At 50.7% G+C, this 19,499-nt stretch overlaps 1 protein-coding gene across 2 annotated transcripts in view; it reads right to left on the reverse strand.

The window, feature by feature from the left end:
• The window catches only part of LOC102444260 (protocadherin alpha-C2), a 175,606-nt gene extending 157,688 nt beyond the window's left edge, over window positions 1–17,918 (reverse strand). The window contains exon 1 of one of the 2 annotated variants that reach the window (XM_075900038.1): window positions 15,091–17,918. In XM_075900038.1, the coding sequence (XP_075756153.1) occupies window positions 15,091–17,469 (2,379 nt within the window). In that variant the 5' untranslated portion in view covers window positions 17,470–17,918. Of the gene's footprint in view, window positions 1–3,601; window positions 6,555–15,090 lie in introns of those variants that run through there. The other variant, XM_014579523.3, reaches the window with a different exon arrangement.
• Window positions 17,919–19,499: the final 1,581 nt, after the last annotated feature.

Genomic DNA, 19,499 nt, shown 5'->3' on the forward strand with positions numbered 1-19,499 from the left:
AAGGAGATCAAAGGAGACCCACACCGTACATGATTGGACTGTACATCTGTAATGAGTAACAAAGAAGGGATTCACACACCCCTGTCATTCCCTCATCAAGCAATGTACATTCTCAATATGAACTTCAATTTTCCATTGACTCTTTCTTCTAGATAGTTGGTTTCTGGATGATAGGGGGAGGCTTCTATAAGCTGCAGTCAACACAACTCACAAATTGCTTGAGACCTAAAGACATGGCCTTTGGACCATTGCCTGACAAAATTTCTCTGGGAAAACCTAGTCTGCCAGAAAAGCAATTAGGGCAGCAGTCTATATTAGATGGAGCTGTGGCTGAAGGATACTTGCTGGCAGAACCCATCACACATTATATTTCTTCCCATTCCTAGAAGGTCTAGATCTGGGTCCCACAATATCTACCAACACTCTGACAAACACTGCCTCAGTGATGGGCACAGGCTGCAAGGGTGTCTTGATGGGTTCCTTTAACCCCTAACTCTTTTGACAAAGCACAAATATCATCATAATCTTTCACCATCTCAAACGTCTGTGTGGAAATTTTGCTTCGGCCTATCACAGGATTCTCTCCACTCCTCAGCCTCCGGCAAAGGGACAATCATGAGCTACCTTCATCACCTCTATCTAGCACTCACCAGGCATCAATACCCACTTGTAAATCTCAGCAGGGTTTCACTATGGGTGCGACTACACTGCACCGTAACTCAAAATAAGATACGCAATTTGAGCAACACCGGATGCTATTTCAAAATAAAGTGCTATTCTGAAACGTCCCTTACTCCTATAGAATGAGGTTTACAGGGACGTAGGAATAGCAAGCCCAAAATAACAGGCTTGCTGTGAAGACGTGGGGGGGCTATTTCGGGATACTCAGATATGACAAAATGGCATTGCAGTGTAGACATACCTATGGGAGCTTCCTTGTACAATAAGCCTCTTTCTAGAAAATAAATCTGCCCCTTTCTTCCCGGGAAGGAGTTGAACTCTGAGCCTCATCCTTCTCCTTGTCCAGGGAAGGATCAGCATGTTGGGTCCCTGCAAATTCCTTGTGAGTCTCACTTCCGTTAAAAGCAGACTAGGGTTTATCACCAAACCCCTCCTCCAGGGACAAACTGTTACATTCAGCTGACAAAGGACTGGGGCATTACTCCCCCCCACACACACACCCCCAATGCCCTCCTTGTTGTCTATACACAAGCCAGGTAAGTCAAAGCCATACTCCTTCTGACTGAGTTGAGGCTTGCCTAGGCATGGCTAAAATATCATTACCAGTTAAAACATCAGTGGGATGGAAATTCCCAATATTAACAGCAACTCCTTTATAATTCTTGTACTGGGGTAGACCTTGGCCAATGGCACAGTTATAGGCAATTCAGCCAAAGCCAATATATTTCAGTTTTTACCAGCAGTGTCATTCTCCTTTAGAATCATAGAATCATAGAATAATAGGACTGGAAGGGACCTCGAGAGGTCATCGAGTCCAGCCCCCCGCCCTCAAGGCAGGATCAAGCTCCGTCTACACCATCCCTGGCAGATGTCTATCTAACCTGTTCTTAAATATCTCCAGAGAGGGAGATTCCACCACCTCCCTTGGCAATTTATTCCAATATTTGACCACCCTGACAGTTAGGAATTTTTTCCTAATGTCCAATCTAAACCTCCCCTGCTGCACTTTAAGCCCATTACTCCTTGTCCTGTCCTCAGAAACCAAGAGGAACAAATTTTCGCCTTCCTCCTTGTGACACCCTTTTAGATATTTGAAAACCGCTATCATGTCCCCCCTTAATCTTCTTTTTTCCAAACTAAACAAGCCCAGTTCATGAAGCCTGGCTTCATAGGTCATGTTCTCTAAACCTTTAATCATTCTTGTCGCTCTTCTCTGTACCCTTTCCAATTTCTCCACATCTTTCTTGAAATGTGGCGCCCAGAACTGGACACAGTACTCCAGCTGAGGCCTAACTAGTGCAGAGTAGAGCGGCAGAATGACTTCACGAGTTTTGCTTACAACACACCTGTTGATACAACCTAGAATCATATTTGCTTTTTTTGCAACAGCATCACACTGTTGTCTCATATTCAACTTGTGGTCCACTATGACCCCTAGATCCCTTTCCGCCATGCTCCTTCCTAGACAGTCGCTTCCCATCTTGTATGTATGGAACTGATTGTTCCTTCCTAAGTGGAGCACTTTGCATTTCTCTTTATTAAACTTCATCCTGTTTACCTCTGACCATTTCTCTAACTTGCTAAGGTCATTTTGCATTATGTCCCTATCTCCAAAGAAGTATCAAACTTTCCTTGAGCAAAGTGACTTGGGATGCTCTGTCCTTTCAGCAATCGATGCCATTTACCTCAGCATGGTTGAGAAACACTTTGCTGCCCTTCCAAGGTTCAGTCCTGATAGTTTGATAGGATTTCCACTGTTCCGCTGCTGCCTCTGAGCATGTGGGGGAGTAGATCGCAGGGTTACTTTAAGCCTCAGGCAAATCAGTTTTATATGGCCGGGCTATGTAGAGGTGGCATGATAGAACCATAACAATGAATGGCACAGAGCAAGGACAGTAACATACTCTGGTTTCCCATTTCTCCTCATATAGTAATTAGGGGGCATTCAATAAAACTGAGGAGGAACTAACTGTAAACTGTAAAAAAGAAAGCAAAGTTTTTCACCAGGATTCATTCACCTCATGAACTCTCTACCAGGAGACATTACAGAGACACAGAGTTTACTGGGACACAAAAAGGATTAGATTTATCTAGATATATCTAAAATAATGTTATGGTTTTAAATTAACAAAACGAGGGTTGTCAGCCAGGATTGCACATACAGCCTGGGATACAGAGACCTTCTTTGAGGTACATCAACTTCTCCAGATACTTGCCTAATTTTACAACGCTCCATAGAAAGCACTAGTGACCTCTTTATAGCGCTCCATATGCTGTGCAATGTCAGTACTATGTTTATCTTCCAACTGATTTGTTTTGGAATGATGTGGTACAAACGAGGAGATAAGAACCTATTCAGGAGGAGGGTGCAGTGACACTTGCATTGCTCTGTCTGACGTTGTAAGGAAGTAGTTTCTACGGCTAAGACTGCAGGAGGGGGCGGGAAGAGGCAAAACAAATCGGGCTCCTGAAAGGCTGCAATAGTCTGCAAAGGTTGCGAGACACTGTAATAAAGTATAACTAAAGGGGATAGCAGACCCAGCTGTTATGCGCATTAGCCAACAACAAAATGCCAGGGGTTAGTTTTGGGTTTCACACAGTGAGGTTATTCCTGCCCATTATCAGATCCCTGAGCAACATCTATAACTGGTCAACTTCCCAGACAAGGTCCCACACAAAAGGGCACCAGTCCGGATACCGCGCGTGTAACCCCAACATTTCATTTCCCAAAACGAACTTCCACTGCAATTAAAATACAGTCACGGTCCTCATCAACTAGTCTACCAAAGCAACACCCCCGGGCTTCACCTATTCTCCTATTCCATATGCACCTTGTAATGGAAAACAATCATTACAACACACATTAGGATCTCAAAATACTTGATTACAAAAATATAGAAGAGATTTAAGAAAAACTCACCTGGCCAGATGCATTTGGTGTCAGCCGCTGCCCCTTCCCTGCCTCCCCGTTCTCCGCGGAGCTCAGGCAGACGGGGCTGAAAACCATCAGGTCGCTCCGGACGGTGCCTTCCCCGACACACACCAGCCGGCTCTGGCGCTGCGAATAGGACCAACTCCCCGCTTCGCTCGCGCTCGCCCCCGGGCCTTTCCCGGGCCCGCACGTCACTTCCGGGGCCCCCGGGCAGCGCAGCCCGACGTACAGGACAATCACCAGCACGAACAGCCCGGACACCGAGCAAATGGCGATCATCAGAGACACGTTCATGGCGCCCGCCGGCCCTGCGCTCCCCGCACGCGGCGGCCCCGACTCCCAGGCCACCGCCTGGGCACGCTCCGACAGCGACAGGCTCACGGTGGCGGTCGCGGACAGCGCCGGCTCCCCGTGGTCCCGCACCACGATCACCAGGCTCCGGCTGGGGCCGTCCGCCTCCTCCAAGGCCCGCGCCGTGCTGATCTCCCCGCTGTACACACCCACGCGGAAAGGCCCCGCCGCCCGCGGCTCCTGCAGCTCGTAGCGCAGCCAGGCGTTGTAGCCGGAATCCGCGTCCACCGCTCGCACCTTGCCCACCACGTGCCCGGCGCCGGCCGACAGCGGCACCAGCTCGGGCCCCAGCGCGCCGCGCCCGGACCCAGGCGGGGACACCACGGGCGCGTTGTCATTGGCATCCAGCACGAAGAGCTGCACGCTCACGTTCCCGCACAAGGCCGGCAGCCCCGCGTCCCTCGCGCTCACCTCGAACTGCAGCACCTGCAGCTCCTCGTAGTCCAGGGGCTGCAGGGCGGACACCTGCCCGCTCTCCGAGTGCACCGAGATGTAGCTGGACAGGGGCCGCTCGCCCACGCGCCTCTCCACCGCCCAGTAGCTCACCCGCCCGTTCGCCCCCAAGTCCGGGTCCCAGGCCGACACGCTCAGCACAGGGGCCCCGGCCGGGTTGTTCTCCCGCACGAACACCGTGTACACGGCCTGCGGGAACGCGGGCGCGTTGTCGTTCACGTCCGACAGCGGCACCACCAGCCGCCTGCTGGCCCACAGAGGCGGGGCCCCTTGGTCCCTGGCCCGCACCACGACCTCGTATTCAGCCACGCGCTCCCGATCCAGCGCCTCCGCCACCACCAGCGAGTGGTAATTCTTAAAGGTGGACACGAGGCGGAAGGGCAGGCCCGGCCCGATGGAGCAGCTGACTTTACCGTTGTCTCCCGAGTCCCGGTCCGAGACGCTCAGAAGAGCCACCACTGTCCCCGGGGGGGCGTCCTCCGGCACCGGCAGCGACAGGGAAGTCACCGCCAGCTCGGGGGCGTGGTCGTTCACGTCTAAAACGTGCAGCAAAACACTGCACTGTCCCGTCAACGGCTGGTGGCCTTTATCGTGAGCTTCAACTCGGATTTCATAGTAATGGGCGAGTTCATAGTCCAGGTGTCCTTTCACGTTGATTTCACCGGTATCAGGATTGAGGCTGAACACGGCTCTGACGTTGGGGGGCACAAAGTTACCAAACGAATAGGAAATGTTCCGGTTAGTCCCTTCATCCATGTCGGTGGCGCTGAGTTTGACCACGAATGTCCCATTAGCTGCGTTTTCTGATACTGTTACTTCGTAGACCGACTGGTTAAACACCGGCGCGTTGTCATTCACGTCCAGCACCGAGATCACCAGCTGCGCTGTGCCCGTCAGCTCCGGTTTGCCCCCGTCGGTGGCCGTGAGCAATAAACGGTGCTCGGGGGTTTGCTCTCGGTCCAGGGGCTTCTTTAGCACCAGCTCAACCGATTTGCTTTTCTCGTTTTTCCATTGTACGTCTAGACTGAAATAGTCACTGGGGCTCAGTGTGTAGCTGAGCAGCGAGTTTGTGCCAATATCTGCGTCAGACGCGCCCTCTAGCGGGAACCGCGACTCGGGAGGTCTGGATTCTAAGATAAACAGATTTTCTTTGCTTACAGCGAACGCCGGGGCGTTGTCATTGATGTCCCGTATCTCCACCTCCACGGGGAACAGCCGCAGCGGTTTGTCCACTAGCACCTCCAGGTCCAGGGCGCACCGGGGGCTCGGCCCGCACAGCTCTTCCCGGTCCAGCCGCGACTTCACCAGCAACGCGCCGCTCTGCGCATTTACCTCGAAACAGTCTCTGCCGCCCTTGGCCACCGCCCGCAACCGCCGAGACACCAGCTCCGCCACCTCCAGACCCACGTCCTGGGCCAGGCGGCCCACGAGCGTGCCGGGCTCGGCTTCCTCCGGCACGGAATAATGGAGCTGGCCGCCGCCCGCCGCCCAGGCCGCCTGGAGCAGAACCCAGCGCAGCAGCTGCCCCGCGCCCAGCGCCTCTCGCCGCAGAAGGGCCATGGCGGATGCGATCCGAACTGAGCCAGCTGACCAATAAAATCCCAGGTTTTGGCCGAAAATAAATATGCAGAACAGACTCTGCTTCCAAGTCTTTGTATTTGGAGCCCTGCGTCAGGCAGTGCGGGTGGGTCCTGATTTCCTCCGATGTAAATGTGGGACGGGAGGAGGAGCTGGGTTTTTCCTTTCGCAGGGAAACCTATTTTCAGTCAACAGCGACACCTAGCGACGGAAATACAAAGTCGGCTACTAGCTATTTATGGTCCTTCTATTGAATCTGTAGGAGCTTTCCTCTCTCCGGAGACACTGTTATGCTTTGGTTTTAGGGCTCTCACAATAACTCCTCGGTCTTTTTTCCTTTTTACCCTCATGAGAGAAGGACTCTTTTGTTTAAATGTACTTAATTATTGCTGTCAAGCACTATGAGCTACTGTTGTAAGTTGTCCTGTCATCGGAACTTCGCATCAAATGACAAAATAAACATTGTAAGTCTGGAGCAATGGCAATTCTGAAGGCTGTAGTATGTGCGATCTAATATTATTTTTTTTAGTCCCCGACTTGAGGCTCTTGTAGTCTCATTGAGCTAGTGCCAGCCAAGTTAGTGTGTACATTTATGATCTCCTCCAAGGAAAAGAAGAAGTCACTGTACAAGCTGAGAGAGAATGACAGGACTTTTACATCTATCTGAAATCCAGGGAAGGGCACCAAGGCCTGCCAGGCGGGGCTAATGGGATCTCACTTCACTTTATGGTTTTGAAAGCTTGAATCCAGAAAAGCCTCACAATGGGAATAAGGCTCAGCCTGACCCAGGATAATTATTTGAAAGTGTGTATCAAACAGATGACATACAAGACAAAGCCAGAAACTCTACTGCATTTACCAGAAATGGAAAGAGGCAATAACTTGTTCCTATGGCCTACCTTTTGAATTAAATCTCTATAAAGGCCACAAGTGCTGCCATTGATCTAAAAAGACCCAGAAAATCCACCACCCAAAAACTATTGCAGGAAACTTGTTTAAATTTCTAGGAGGGAACAGGATCCTCACCTTGCCAGAAGACTGGAGTCTATCCCATATATGCTAGGTCAGTGCGCACAGCAAATGTAAAAGTATGGTATATACTGTAGTTTATGAAATTAGAAATTGGTTATTTTTTCTAGCTCTTAGAGGCTTTAGTCTTTCAGACTGGAAACTTCATTTGATATTGCGAGCTCTCTGTGGCAAGGACTATCATTAATGAGTTGTTTGTACAGAGCCTATCACACATTTTCTTCCTCATTGGGTAATTTCCAATGTTTCCTTATTTCAAAAATCAGGAGATGCCATAGAGTCCCTGACTTATTGACTTGACCAGAGGAAAATCTCCAGGATCCTAAGAAGCTAGGTCACAGATATAGAAGGATTATTAAAAACTTTGTAAATAGGCAAGTTTATCCTTTAAATAAATCAGTAATCCCACATACTGAATTAAAATAAGCAACATAATGAACTACCATTGGTGAAATATAACACACGTGTATTATCAAAGGAAACAGAAGAAATAAATAAGAAATGGGGAAACAAATGGTGTTTAAACTGTCTACATCAAGATAAACTAAAATGCATGAAGGATGTGGCAGAGCCTTCCAGGGAGTAACTTTTGGGACATTTTCCCTAAACAATTGCAAGTAATAACAGATATCTCAGTTCTGTTAACTGGGTTGATACCTACTACTGAAAATTAAAGAAATAAAAATCAAACTAATAAATGCTACAGCTCATCTTGCTGCCTACAAAAGAGAAAGTTTCTAATAGTTTTAACTCCCACCTTCTTTGATGAATGTCACTAACGTAATGGCTCTGTCTATACTGTGATTTATTGTCCCCCTGCATCACCTGAATACTGACAAACACATAATTGGAATCAAACTCACCTGTGTGTTAGCATTATTATGACAGATATTAGTATTATAATCATGTACTTATTGTTTAGACTTTATTGAATGCTTGTACCTTCCTGAAAGAAGTAATCCCACTTTAAACCTCCCAATCACCCATAATGGAAGGTAATATTTGAAAATTTGCATTGTAAGCCTCTATAACTGTAAATCACAAGACATGAAAGAAGCACTAACTGATGTGAAGGACTAGGCTCTAGTAGGAGGGTAGAGATTTCCCATTTGGGATAAAAGCCCATGAACACCAGCTGAACTAGTATGGAAGAGAACAAATCATTGTTTTAATTGATCTACTCCACCCTGCCTTTCCATCCTTCCTTCTCCCCTCTTCTCCTCCTTTTCTCACCAATGAAGAGAAAAGGCACAAGTGAATTCCTCCCATTATCTAAATTTACACTTAAAGCAGAAGAAGAGAAGAGATTTAAAAAAAAACCTAATAAAAAGGAACTGTATCTTTATGCTGCTTGCACTTGGAGATGCAAGGATGAGCAAAATATCCCCAGTGCTTAGCCTGGGTTAGCCCTAAAGGACATAAAGAGTTTGCTCATTACAGAAGCTTCTATTATTAGATTGAAATTTAAACGTGGCACTCATTTGTATGTATATGTGTTTACCTGCTTTAACCTTGAAAACAAGGCTCTTATTTATTTTTCTAAATAAATATTCACATAGTTTATTATAGGGTTGGCTATAAATTATGTTTTTATATGAAATTCATATAAGGTTCAATTGACCTGCAGTCAGTGAGTGATTCCTCATGACTGGAAGTAAGCTAAGAATCTTTGGTGTAAGGAATAATGTAACCCAAATGTAAGTTTATCTGGGTGGAAAGACAGATTAGACTCCATATTAAGGCAGTTGTAGTGCCTGAGGAGTTGACACTTGATAACTGGTCAGTTAAATTGAAGCACAGAACTCAGTTTAAAGTTGGTGCCCTGTTTTCTCATACTGCAGTGAGGTTGGTAGCCTCTGGAAAACAGTTTGACACACACTATTAGAATGGGAAAAGTAATATACAAATAAATATATCCATATACATTTGTACTTATAACTGGGAGCTGCTTTTCTGATCACCACTGGACAGCAAAATGTCAAGCAACGTTTTCACCATCTTTCATGCTCAGAAGGCTTTTGACTGGGTTGTGTGGCTTGTCTTAGTTCAATGTATAACAATATTTATATCCAGCCTTAACTTTCAATGCTCTATTTCTGATCTACTGATCTTCCAGACCACTGTTGTAAAAAGAAAAAGAAAAATGCACCAGACACACCCAATGCTTTCTCTATAATTTGCTTTTCTAACAGGATATATCACAAAGTGTTATTATAAGATGATGCCGCTATGCTTTAACGTGGTCATGAAAATCTATGCAGTCAATCACAGTTCTTGAACTTCAGCCCGGATTTCCTTACACAATCCTCACAACAAGGCTACCAACCACCAACTCACCTGACTAAGTAGAAAAAGGAGGCAATGGCGATCTAGATTGCAAAGGCTCCTACCCACAAAGATTCTGACTTCGGGAGATAGCCACCTTACTTGGATGGGATGCTCCAGCTAACTAAACCACAAACAGACACAGGAAATTGTCTGGACAACTAGATGAATTCCAGACTGGCTGCTACTGTGAATCCTTCCTACCTGTCTGAGCCCTGATTTTCTGCCTGGTCCTGATTTCCATGGTCTTTCTGGACCCTCTGTTGATATGAGTCAGTTTCAAGCAATTTTTTCAGGACCCATAGAACTAACCCAACTAAGACAGCAGGGAAACATGAATCTCATATCTCCTACCCTGTTCCAAGACCCATTTGCACCCACTGGAGAGGAACAAAGGAAGGTGGAATGCTGCCTTGGCTGGGGGGCAGGGCTGGAAGTGAGGGAGTTGGTTGCTGGCTGTCGGAGGGCATGGATGAGACAGCATAGGGAGAGGAGCTGGAGTTTAGGGGCCCAGTCTCCCCCATCTCAAGGGGGCCTGAGGCATCCTAGCCCAGTTCCTGTGACCAGATTACATCTGTGCTATGCTGTATCCTGGAGAGGCAATAAACCACCCTCAATTCCACTGGCTGGTGCAGTCTGTTTGTGCCATTTCGGGGTGCAGGAGACGGGGAACCCCCAACGCGCCGTCACACTGGTGTCAGGAGCGGGATGCACTGCACCCCGTGGATGGAGCTCCCAGCGGTGAGCGACAAGGCGCTGTAGAAGCAAGAGCCCTGGAGCCAGGCGTGCTGGAGACAGAGCGAAGCGGTTCCTGGGAATCGTGGGGCGCTGCAGCACTAGACTGGTGAGTCTGCACCGAGGGGCCCAGCGGGCAGATGGCCTACGCCCGACTCTTGAAGGCAGAGCTGGTGGGGCTGTGCAGAGAGAGGGGCTTGCCTGTGCGGAAAGCAACCAAGGCCCAGCTGATTACCCAGCTGGAAGAGAATGACCAGCCACAGGGCCAGGATCTTGTCCCCAGGGGAAGCAGCCAGACCCCCCCTGAGAGTGTGTCAGGCTCAGAGAGGGGGAGGAGCGCTGGAACCCACCGGAGAGATGAGACAGCGTCTCCCGGGAGGCCTGCAAGCCGTAGCCCATCTAGGGCAGGGGCCAGCCCAGCGGAGCTGCGGCGGCTGGAGATCCAGCTGCGGATCAGGGAATTGGAAGTAGAGGACCGAGAGAAGGAGCGCCAAGATCGAGAGAGGCAGCGGCAGCATGAGCTGGCCATGGCAGAGCGGAGAACCGGCGGGGCACCGGCTGCGCCAAGTGCGGATGGGCCCCAAGGTCCCAGGGCTGCCAGCCACTTGGAGAGGCTCGTGGTGGCCCAATTGAAGGACATGGGTGACATAGACGGGTTCCTCAGCTCCTTTGAGAGGGCCTGTGGACTGCAACGGGTTCCCCCAGCTGACTGGCTGCAGGAGCTCATCCCCGCACTGAGCCAGGAGGCGGCCGGAGTGCTCAGTCAGCTGGAGGACCTACAGCCCGGGGATTACAAGCGAGTCAAGGAGGCCCTGCTGCACAAGTTCGGGCTGACCCCCGAGATGTACAGGAAGAAGTTCCGGGGGGTACAGAAAGGGCCACGGGAGACCTATGTGGACCTGGCCTCCCGCCTGGCGCAATACTGCCGCAAGTGGGTGTCTGGAGTCGGAGCCCAGACCGCAGAGGAGCTGCTCAAGCTGGTCATGATGGAGCAGTTCTATGAAGCGTGCCCACCCAAACTGAGGCTGTGGCTCAAGGACCGGAGACCAGAGAACCCCCAGGAGGCCGGGAGACTGGCGGATGAGTTCACGGAGAGCCGGTCCGGGTGTGAACGGGAGTCCCGGAGAGAAAGGGAACCGCGCAGAGACCGGATCTCGGCTGAGCGACGGAGGGAGTCAACTACGGGGCGAGACCAAGGAACAGGTCGTCTGCGCCCCAGAGAACCAGCCAGGGCCTGGACAGAGACAGCCCAAATCCTAACTTGCCATCGCTGTGGGCAAAAAGGCCACAAGAGGGCTCAGTGCACCAGGTCCCAGGACCGGGGACTGTCCAGGGTTAACTGGCTGGGGCGGGAGGAAGAGCAGGCTGCCCCAGAGGCAGGGGCTGGCAGGCAAACCTCAGCTCAGAGAGAGGGGAAGGATGCTCAGTGCACCTCCCCTGGGAGGTCTGATTCTCAGGAGGCGGATTCCTCCGTGTACCGGGTGGGGGCAGGACGGCCCCTGCGGAGCGAGTGCCTCATACCCCTGGAGGTGGATGGTAGGAAGGTGACGGGCTTCTGGGACACGGGGGCGGAGGTGACTCTGGCCCGATCTGACATAGTGGCCCAGGAGCGGATACTACCCCACGCGCAGCTGACCCTGAAGGGCATAGACGGGTCCCCGTTTAAGGTGCCTGTAGCCAGGGTGCATCTGAAATGGGGGGCGAAGGAAGGCCTCAAGGAAGTGGGGGTGCACCCGCACTTGCCCACCGAGGTGCTGATGGGGAACGACCTAGAGGAGTGGCCCCATGAATCCCAGCGGGCTCTAGTCACTACCCGGAGCCAGAGCCAGCGGGGGGCTGACAACCTGGGTCCAGGGAAGGACTCCTGGCAGCGTCCTCAGGGTCCCATCCCAGTGGACACGGGGTCCAGCCAGGCTGGGACTCCGGACCTAGGCAGAGGTGGGGGACAGGTCCTGATCCCTGCCTCAGCAGCTGAATTCCAGGCTGAGGTGCAGGCAGACCCCTCCTTGCAGAGGCTGAGGGACCAGGCTGGCCTCCATGCAGCTCAGCCCCGGGGGAGAGGTGGCCAGGAGAGATTCCTGCGGGAGCGTGGGCTCCTGTTCCGTGAGTGGCTCCCCCCCAGGAAGGCGAGGGCATGGGGTGTCCAGCGGCAGCTGGTCGTCCCCCGAAAGTATCGCCTCAAGCTGCTGTATTTGGCCCACGATGTCCCCGTTGGGGGCCACCGGGGGATCCGGAGCACCCGGCTGAAGCTGCTCCAGCACTTCTATTGGCCGGGAATCTTTACAGCCGTGCAGCGGTACTGCCGGTCCTGTGACTCCTGCCAGAGGGGCGGGAAGGCCCAAGACAGGAGGAACGCGGCTTGGGGGTCTCTACCCCAGATAGAGGACCCTCTGGGCTTGCTGAGAGAGTTATGGGAGGGGAAGTCCTCCCTGGATGGAGCATCGGGGGTGGAAGCTCACTGGGCTCATGGCCCTGGCCCGAGAGACCCCGGCCAGAGATCAAGGCCAGCGGAAGGGTGGGTGTGACCCCCGAGGACAGGCCTGGGCCAGTCACCCTGGAGCGGGGCGGCGAGTGGACAGAGGGAAGCCAGCTCATGTGGGGCCTCGCCACGGCCGGCCCGAGTCAAGGGGAGCACCCATGTCCCCAGGGCGGGTTCCCACGCAGAGGACCCGAACTTCCCTAGGTCACGAGCGGAGTGACCCTGCTCAGTTCGCTCTCGGAGGGGGGAGAACTGTGACGTAGTGGGGGTACCTGGCTGGTTTCTATGCTGCTGGCTCTGGGGGAACCCCCACTGGCTGCCGTGGGTACCACGACCCAGCAAAACAGGATGAGTCACTATGCAAACCAGTGGCCAGACACCCCCCATGGAGAGGAACAAAGGAAGGTGGAATGCTGCCTTGGCTGGGGGGCAGGGCTGGAAGTGAGGGAGTTGGTTGCTGGCTGTCGGAGGGCATGGATGAGACAGCCTAGGGAGAGGAGCTGGAGTTTAGGGGCCCAGTCTCCCCCATCTCAAGGGGGCCTGAGGCATCCTAGCCCAGTTCCTGTGACCAGATTACATCTGTGCTATGCTGTATCCTGGAGAGGCAATAAACCACCCTCAATTCCACTGGCTGGTGCAGTCTGTTTGTGCCATTTCGGGGTGCAGGAGACGGGGAACCCCCAACGCGCCGTCACAATAGGCTTCATGAAAATACTACAGAAGAATCCCAGTTTGTCACAACATCATTTTCAGAAATTATTCACAAACAGGAGTGTTTTTTAATAAAAGTACAGCAATTCTGACAATGAAAGTGAAGAAGAAAGATTTGGGATACTTTTTCATTTAGCAAATTCTCTTAAACTAGAGTTGCAATCATTGACTGTAGAAAGACCCTTCAAAAATTTTGTTTTCTGTGGATTAAAAAGAAAAAACATCCCTTTTACTTTAAGGGCATTAAATTTTACCTCACCCAAAATATATCAGTGTTCCCATAATGACCTGAATGCCTTAGTGGTACTTTTAAAATAAATATGTTTACCTATAACATCTATATAAGCTTAAATATGAATGTTCTCTTAACAAGGGTCAGTTTTTAATACCTACCGTGGAAGGAAGGAAGGAAGGAAGGAAGGAAGGAAGGAAGGAAGGAATACAAAAATAATAATTTCCTTTAGTTTATGAAATCACAGCTATCTTTCTTAAAACTTTCCATTATCTTTTTAAGCACCAAAATCCCATACAGTTTCTAAATGACACTCTATACTTAATTACAGCTTCATAATCTTCATATTACTGCCACTTGCAACCTCTTCAGCAAATGTTTCTTTCACATTCCATTTTTTCCACTTTATAACTCAATTGATTTAAAAAAGAAGATCAGGACCATTATTATGCCATTTTGTACCAATTACCAAGGGGAACGAATCCTGCACATTTCAGAGCATAATCCGAATCTCTGAAAGCATTTGAATTCCTTCAGAGACAACGTCACAATAGTTAATCTTTCTGAAATAAATGACACCTCCAAAATAATTATTGACTCCTAAATTGCAATATTTTAAAGGTCAGTAGTTGTGTGAAAGTCAGCCAGTGTTTGGCTCACATTTGGTCTGGTTACATCACCTACTACCAGTTCCAAACAAAACAAGAAACACAAAATAATTTCATCTAAGAAGTGGGTGTTGCCCACAAAAACTCGAGATACTATATATTTATTTGTTGGTCTCTACGGTGCCATAGGTCAACTCACTGTTTTTAGAACAAGAAACTGTCATTGAAAGCTATTTCTTCCCTTGACATTTCTCTGATGAAGTTGTTTGGCACTCTAAACCTGTTCCACAATTTGACCTCTATGCAGAAATTCAAAATTACTCTGTTGCTTATATTATACAGTGGAAGATAACTTCATAACAATAATCGCTGTTGTAATTCTTACTGCTTCTTCAAAGATACAATCGTCATCACAAATCTCTACAACTCATATTTTTACAGTACCTGTGTCAACATCTCAGTTTCCTATCAATTGAGAGTAACAGTAACTAGTATACCAAGAATTTATTGAGGAAACAATAAAAGATCAAAGGTGTATCTAGAAAATTTTAAAATTACAGTTAGTTTTGAAAGACCGAAACTCCACTAAGAGCTAGAAACACAGACATTTTAATGACATGACCTAACACGTAGCTGCCACGGGCCCCACTTCCAGGCCAGGATTTCCAGTAATTGCCCATTACAGAGATCCGTGAGCCTTCCTCAGAACTATCTCTAACTGATCATCTGTGGAGGACGGAAGGACAACTACTCTAGTACACACCAAGTTTTCTTATTAGTATTTCATACTCTTCAAATTATCTTCAATCCCATTAATAATACAGAACCTACTCTCCTCTATCTAAAGCAGCGGGAAAGTGGCCTATAACGGAACACAACTGAATGTAACTTCTTCATATTAATTGTCTCAAAACACATTAACGAATTCACATCTCTTGAAAGGCACAACACTAGAAATCAAACCGATGAAACTCACCTGGCCAGATGCATTTGGCGTCAGTCCCTGCCCCTTCCCTGCCTCCCCGTTCTCCGCGGAGCTCGGGCAGACGGGGCTGAAAACCATCAGGTCGCTCCGGACGGTGCCTTCCCCGACACACACCAGCCGGCTCTGGCGCTGCGAATAGGACCAACTCCCCGCTTCGCTCGCGCTCGCCCCCGGGCCTTTCCCGGGCCCGCACGTCACTTCCGGGGCCCCCGGGCAGCGCAGCCCGACGTACAGGACAATCACCAGCACGAACAGCCCGGACACCGAGCAAATGGCGATCATCAGAGACACGTTCATGGCGCCCGCCGGCCCTGCGCTCCCCACACGCGGCGGCCCCGACTCCCAGGCCACCGCCTGGGCACGCTCCGACAGCGACAGGCTCACGGTGGCGGTCGCGGACAGCGCCGGCTCCCCGTGGTCCCGCACCACGATCACCAGGCTCCGGCTGGGGCCGTCCGCCTCCTCCAAGGCCCGCGCCGTGCTGATCTCCCCGCTGTACACACCCACGCGGAAAGGCCCCGCCGCCCGCGGCTCCTGCAGCTCGTAGCGCAGCCAGGCGTTGTAGCCGGAATCCGCGTCCACCGCTCGCACCTTGCCCACCACGTGCCCGGCGCCGGCCGACAGCGGCACCAGCTCGGGCCCCAGCGCGCCGCGCCCGGACCCAGGCGGGGACACCACGGGCGCGTTGTCATTGGCATCCAGCACGAAGAGCTGCACGCTCACGTTCCCGCACAAGGCCGGCAGCCCCGCGTCCCTCGCGCTCACCTCGAACTGCAGCACCTGCAGCTCCTCGTAGTCCAGGGGCTGCAGGGCGGACACCTGCCCGCTCTCCGAGTGCACCGAGATGTAGCTGGACAGGGGCCGCTCGCCCACGCGCCTCTCCACCGCCCAGTAGCTCACCCGCCCGTTCGCCCCCAAGTCCGGGTCCCAGGCCGACACGCTCAGCACAGGGGCCCCGGCCGGGTTGTTCTCCCGCACGAACACCGTGTACACGGCCTGCGGGAACGCGGGCGCGTTGTCGTTCACGTCCGACAGCGGCACCACCAGCCGCCTGCTGGCCCACAGAGGCGGGGCCCCTTGGTCCCTGGCCCGCACCACGACCTCGTATTCAGCCACGCGCTCCCGATCCAGCGCCTCCGCCACCACCAGCGAGTGGTAATTCTTAAAGGTGGACACGAGGCGGAAGGGCAGGCCCGGCCAGATGGAGCAGCTGACTTTGCCGTTGTCTCCCGAGTCCCGGTCCGAGACGCTCAGAAGAGCCACCACTGTCCCCGGGGGGGCGTCCTCCGGCACCGGCAGCGACAGGGAAGTCACCGCCAGCTCGGGGGCGTGGTCGTTCACGTCCAGCACTTCCACCAGCACTTTGCAGTGTCCGACCATAGGTGGGGTTCCTTTGTCAATGGCTTCGATTTGAATTTCATACAAATTAGTGTCTTCAAAATCCAATTCTCTGTTGATTCTAATTTCCCCGGTATGAGAATCGATACTGAACACGTCTGTAATTTCGGGACCAGCAAGAGCACTAAAGGAATAAGCAATATCTTTATTAATCCCCTCATCCAAATCGGAGGCGTTGAGTTTGATGACTAGCGTCCCAAGTGTTGTGTTTTCCAGTAAACTGACCTCATACACGGCTTGAGAAAACACCGGCGCGTTGTCATTGACGTCCAGCACCGAGATCACCAGCTGCGCTGTGCCAGTCAGCTCCGGTTTGCCCCCGTCGGTGGCCGTGAGCAGTAAACGGTGCTCGGATATTTCCTCCCTATCAAGTGTTCTCTTTAACACTAATGCTAAGGATGCGCTGTGTTTGTTAGTCTTATGCAAGTCTAGGCTGAAGTGTTCATTGGGGCTCAGTGTGTAGCTGAGCAGCGAGTTTGTGCCAATATCTGCGTCGGACGCGCCCTCTAGAGGGAACCGCGAGTCTGGAAGCGTCAGTGATTCCGCAATACTGAGATGTTGTTGGTTTGAGGAAAAAACAGGGGCGTTGTCATTGATGTCCCGTATCTCCACCTCCACGGGGAACAGCCGCAGCGGTTTGTCCACTAGCACCTCCAGGTCCAGGGCGCACCGGGGGCTCGGCCCGCACAGCTCTTCCCGGTCCAGCCGCGACTTCACCAGCAACGCGCCGCTCTGCGCATTTACCTCGAAACAGTCTCTGCCGCCCTTGGCCACCGCCCGCAACCGCCGAGACACCAGCTCCGCCACCTCCAGACCCACGTCCTGGGCCAGGCGGCCCACGAGCGTGCCGGGCTCGGCTTCCTCCGGCACGGAATAATGGAGCTGGCCGCCGCTCGCCGCCCAGGCCGCCTGGAGCAGAACCCAGCGCAGCAGCTGCCCCGCGCCCAGCGCCTCTCGCCGCGGACGGACCATGGCGGATGCGATGCGATGCGATCCGAACCGAGCCGGCTGACCAATAAAATCCCAGATTTTGGCCGAAAATCAATACGCGGAGCCGACCCTGCTGCCAAGTCTTTGTATTTGGAGCCCTGCGTCAGGCAGTGCGGGTGTGTCCTGATTTGCCTCAGATGTAAATGTGGGACGGGAGGAGGAGCTGGGTTTTTCCTTTCGCAGGGAAACCTATTTTCAGTCAACAGCGACACCTAGTGACGGAAATACAAAGTCGGCTACTAGCTATTTATGGTCCTTCTATTGCCTCTGTAGGAACTTTCTTCCCTCCGGAGACACTGTTAAATCTTGGTTTTAGGGCTCCTGAGTCTTTTTTCCTTTTTACCCTTATGGGATAATGACTCTTTTGGTTAAATGTACTTAATTATTGCTGTCAAGCACTATGAGCTACTGTTGTAAGTTGTCCTGTCATTGGAACTTCGCATCAAATGACAAAATAAACATTAAAAATCTGGAGCAATGGCAATTCTGAAGGCTGTAGAATGTGCGATCTAATATTTTTGCAGTCCCGAGTTGAGGTTCTTGTAGTCTCATTGAGCTAGTGCCAGCCAAGTTAGAATTTAAATTCATGATCTCTCATCCTTGTTTTCTCATTTGAAAAGAGGAAGTCGCTGTACTAGCTGTTAGAGTGTGACAGGTCTATTATATTTACCTGAATGTGGAAAGTGACAGATGAGAAGGTGTTCCATAAGAGATAAAGTAACACATCATTCTTGGTCCACTTTAGAGAAGAGAGTACTTTCAATTGGAGACATTCCACCTTCTTTCACAAAGTGCATTGGTCGCTCCCCTTACAGGTAATGTCTGTACCACAGAATGGCACTACCTCATCCCAGTGAGTTATGGTAGGCCTGCTAATTAGAATTACACGCAAGTCACGCATTGTGACACTAATTGTTAGTGAAGTCAAAAAGACAACACAGAGAGTTTTCCCCCTTTTCCCATTCTGTGTACTCATTTTATTTGGTCAACTGATTCATTTCAGAATAAATATCCAGTTACTGTGACAGTCTTTATATATCAAACATTTTTTAAAATCTCTTTCTGTGTTTAAAAATCAATTATCAGGTACACAGGTGACCCTTCATTGCGACCGATCACTACAGCCCAAGAGCTCCACTTCCCCACTAATGCCTCTAGAAAGCAAGCCAAAAGGCCTCCAGAACCTGGCTGAGTGTAAAACCAGCTGACACAACCATGGTGGCCTGGCCATTTGGATCCATCTCTTACAACTGCCCACCGAATCCTCCACAACACACACATTCTGATTCTTAGTGAATTGCACACCGGAAATATGAAACTTTTGGACCAAGTTGGTGCTCATTCAGTTGTTCTGAAATCCAGGAAAGGGCACAGAGGCCTCCCAGGGGAGGCTAGTGGGAGCTCACTTCATTTTATGGTTTTGAAAGCTTGAATCCAGAAAAACCACAGAGTGGGAATAAGGCTCAGCCTGACCCAGGATAATTATTTGAAGGTGTGTATCAAAAAGATGACATAGAAGACAGAGCCAGAAACTCTACTCATATTTAATGCATTTACCAGAAATGGAAAGAGGCAATAACTTGCTCCTATAGCCTCCCTTTTGAATTAAATCTTTATAGAAGACCACAGGCTTCTATCTAAAAAGACCCAGAAAATCCACCAGCCAAAAACCATTGCAGGAAATTTAGTTAAATTTCTAGGCGAGGGAACAGGGTCTTCATATTCCCAAAAGACTGGAGTCTGTCCCATAGACGCTTAGTCAGTGCACACAGCAAATGTCAAAGTATGGTATTTAATCCTGTTTATGAAATCATAAAGGGTGGTTATTTCTAGCTTTTAGAGGCCTTAACCTTTCAGACTGGAAAATCCATTTTATGTTGTGACCTCTCTGTGGCAAGGACTGTCATTAATGATTTGTTTGCACAGAGCCTATCACACATCTTCTTCCTCAATGGGTAATTTCCAATGTTTCCTTATTTCAAAAATCAGGAGATGCCACAGTGTCCCTGGAC

Source organism: Pelodiscus sinensis, chromosome 17, assembly GCF_049634645.1.
Source record: "Pelodiscus sinensis isolate JC-2024 chromosome 17, ASM4963464v1, whole genome shotgun sequence".
In the NCBI taxonomy this organism is placed as follows: Eukaryota; Metazoa; Chordata; order Testudines; family Trionychidae; genus Pelodiscus; species Pelodiscus sinensis.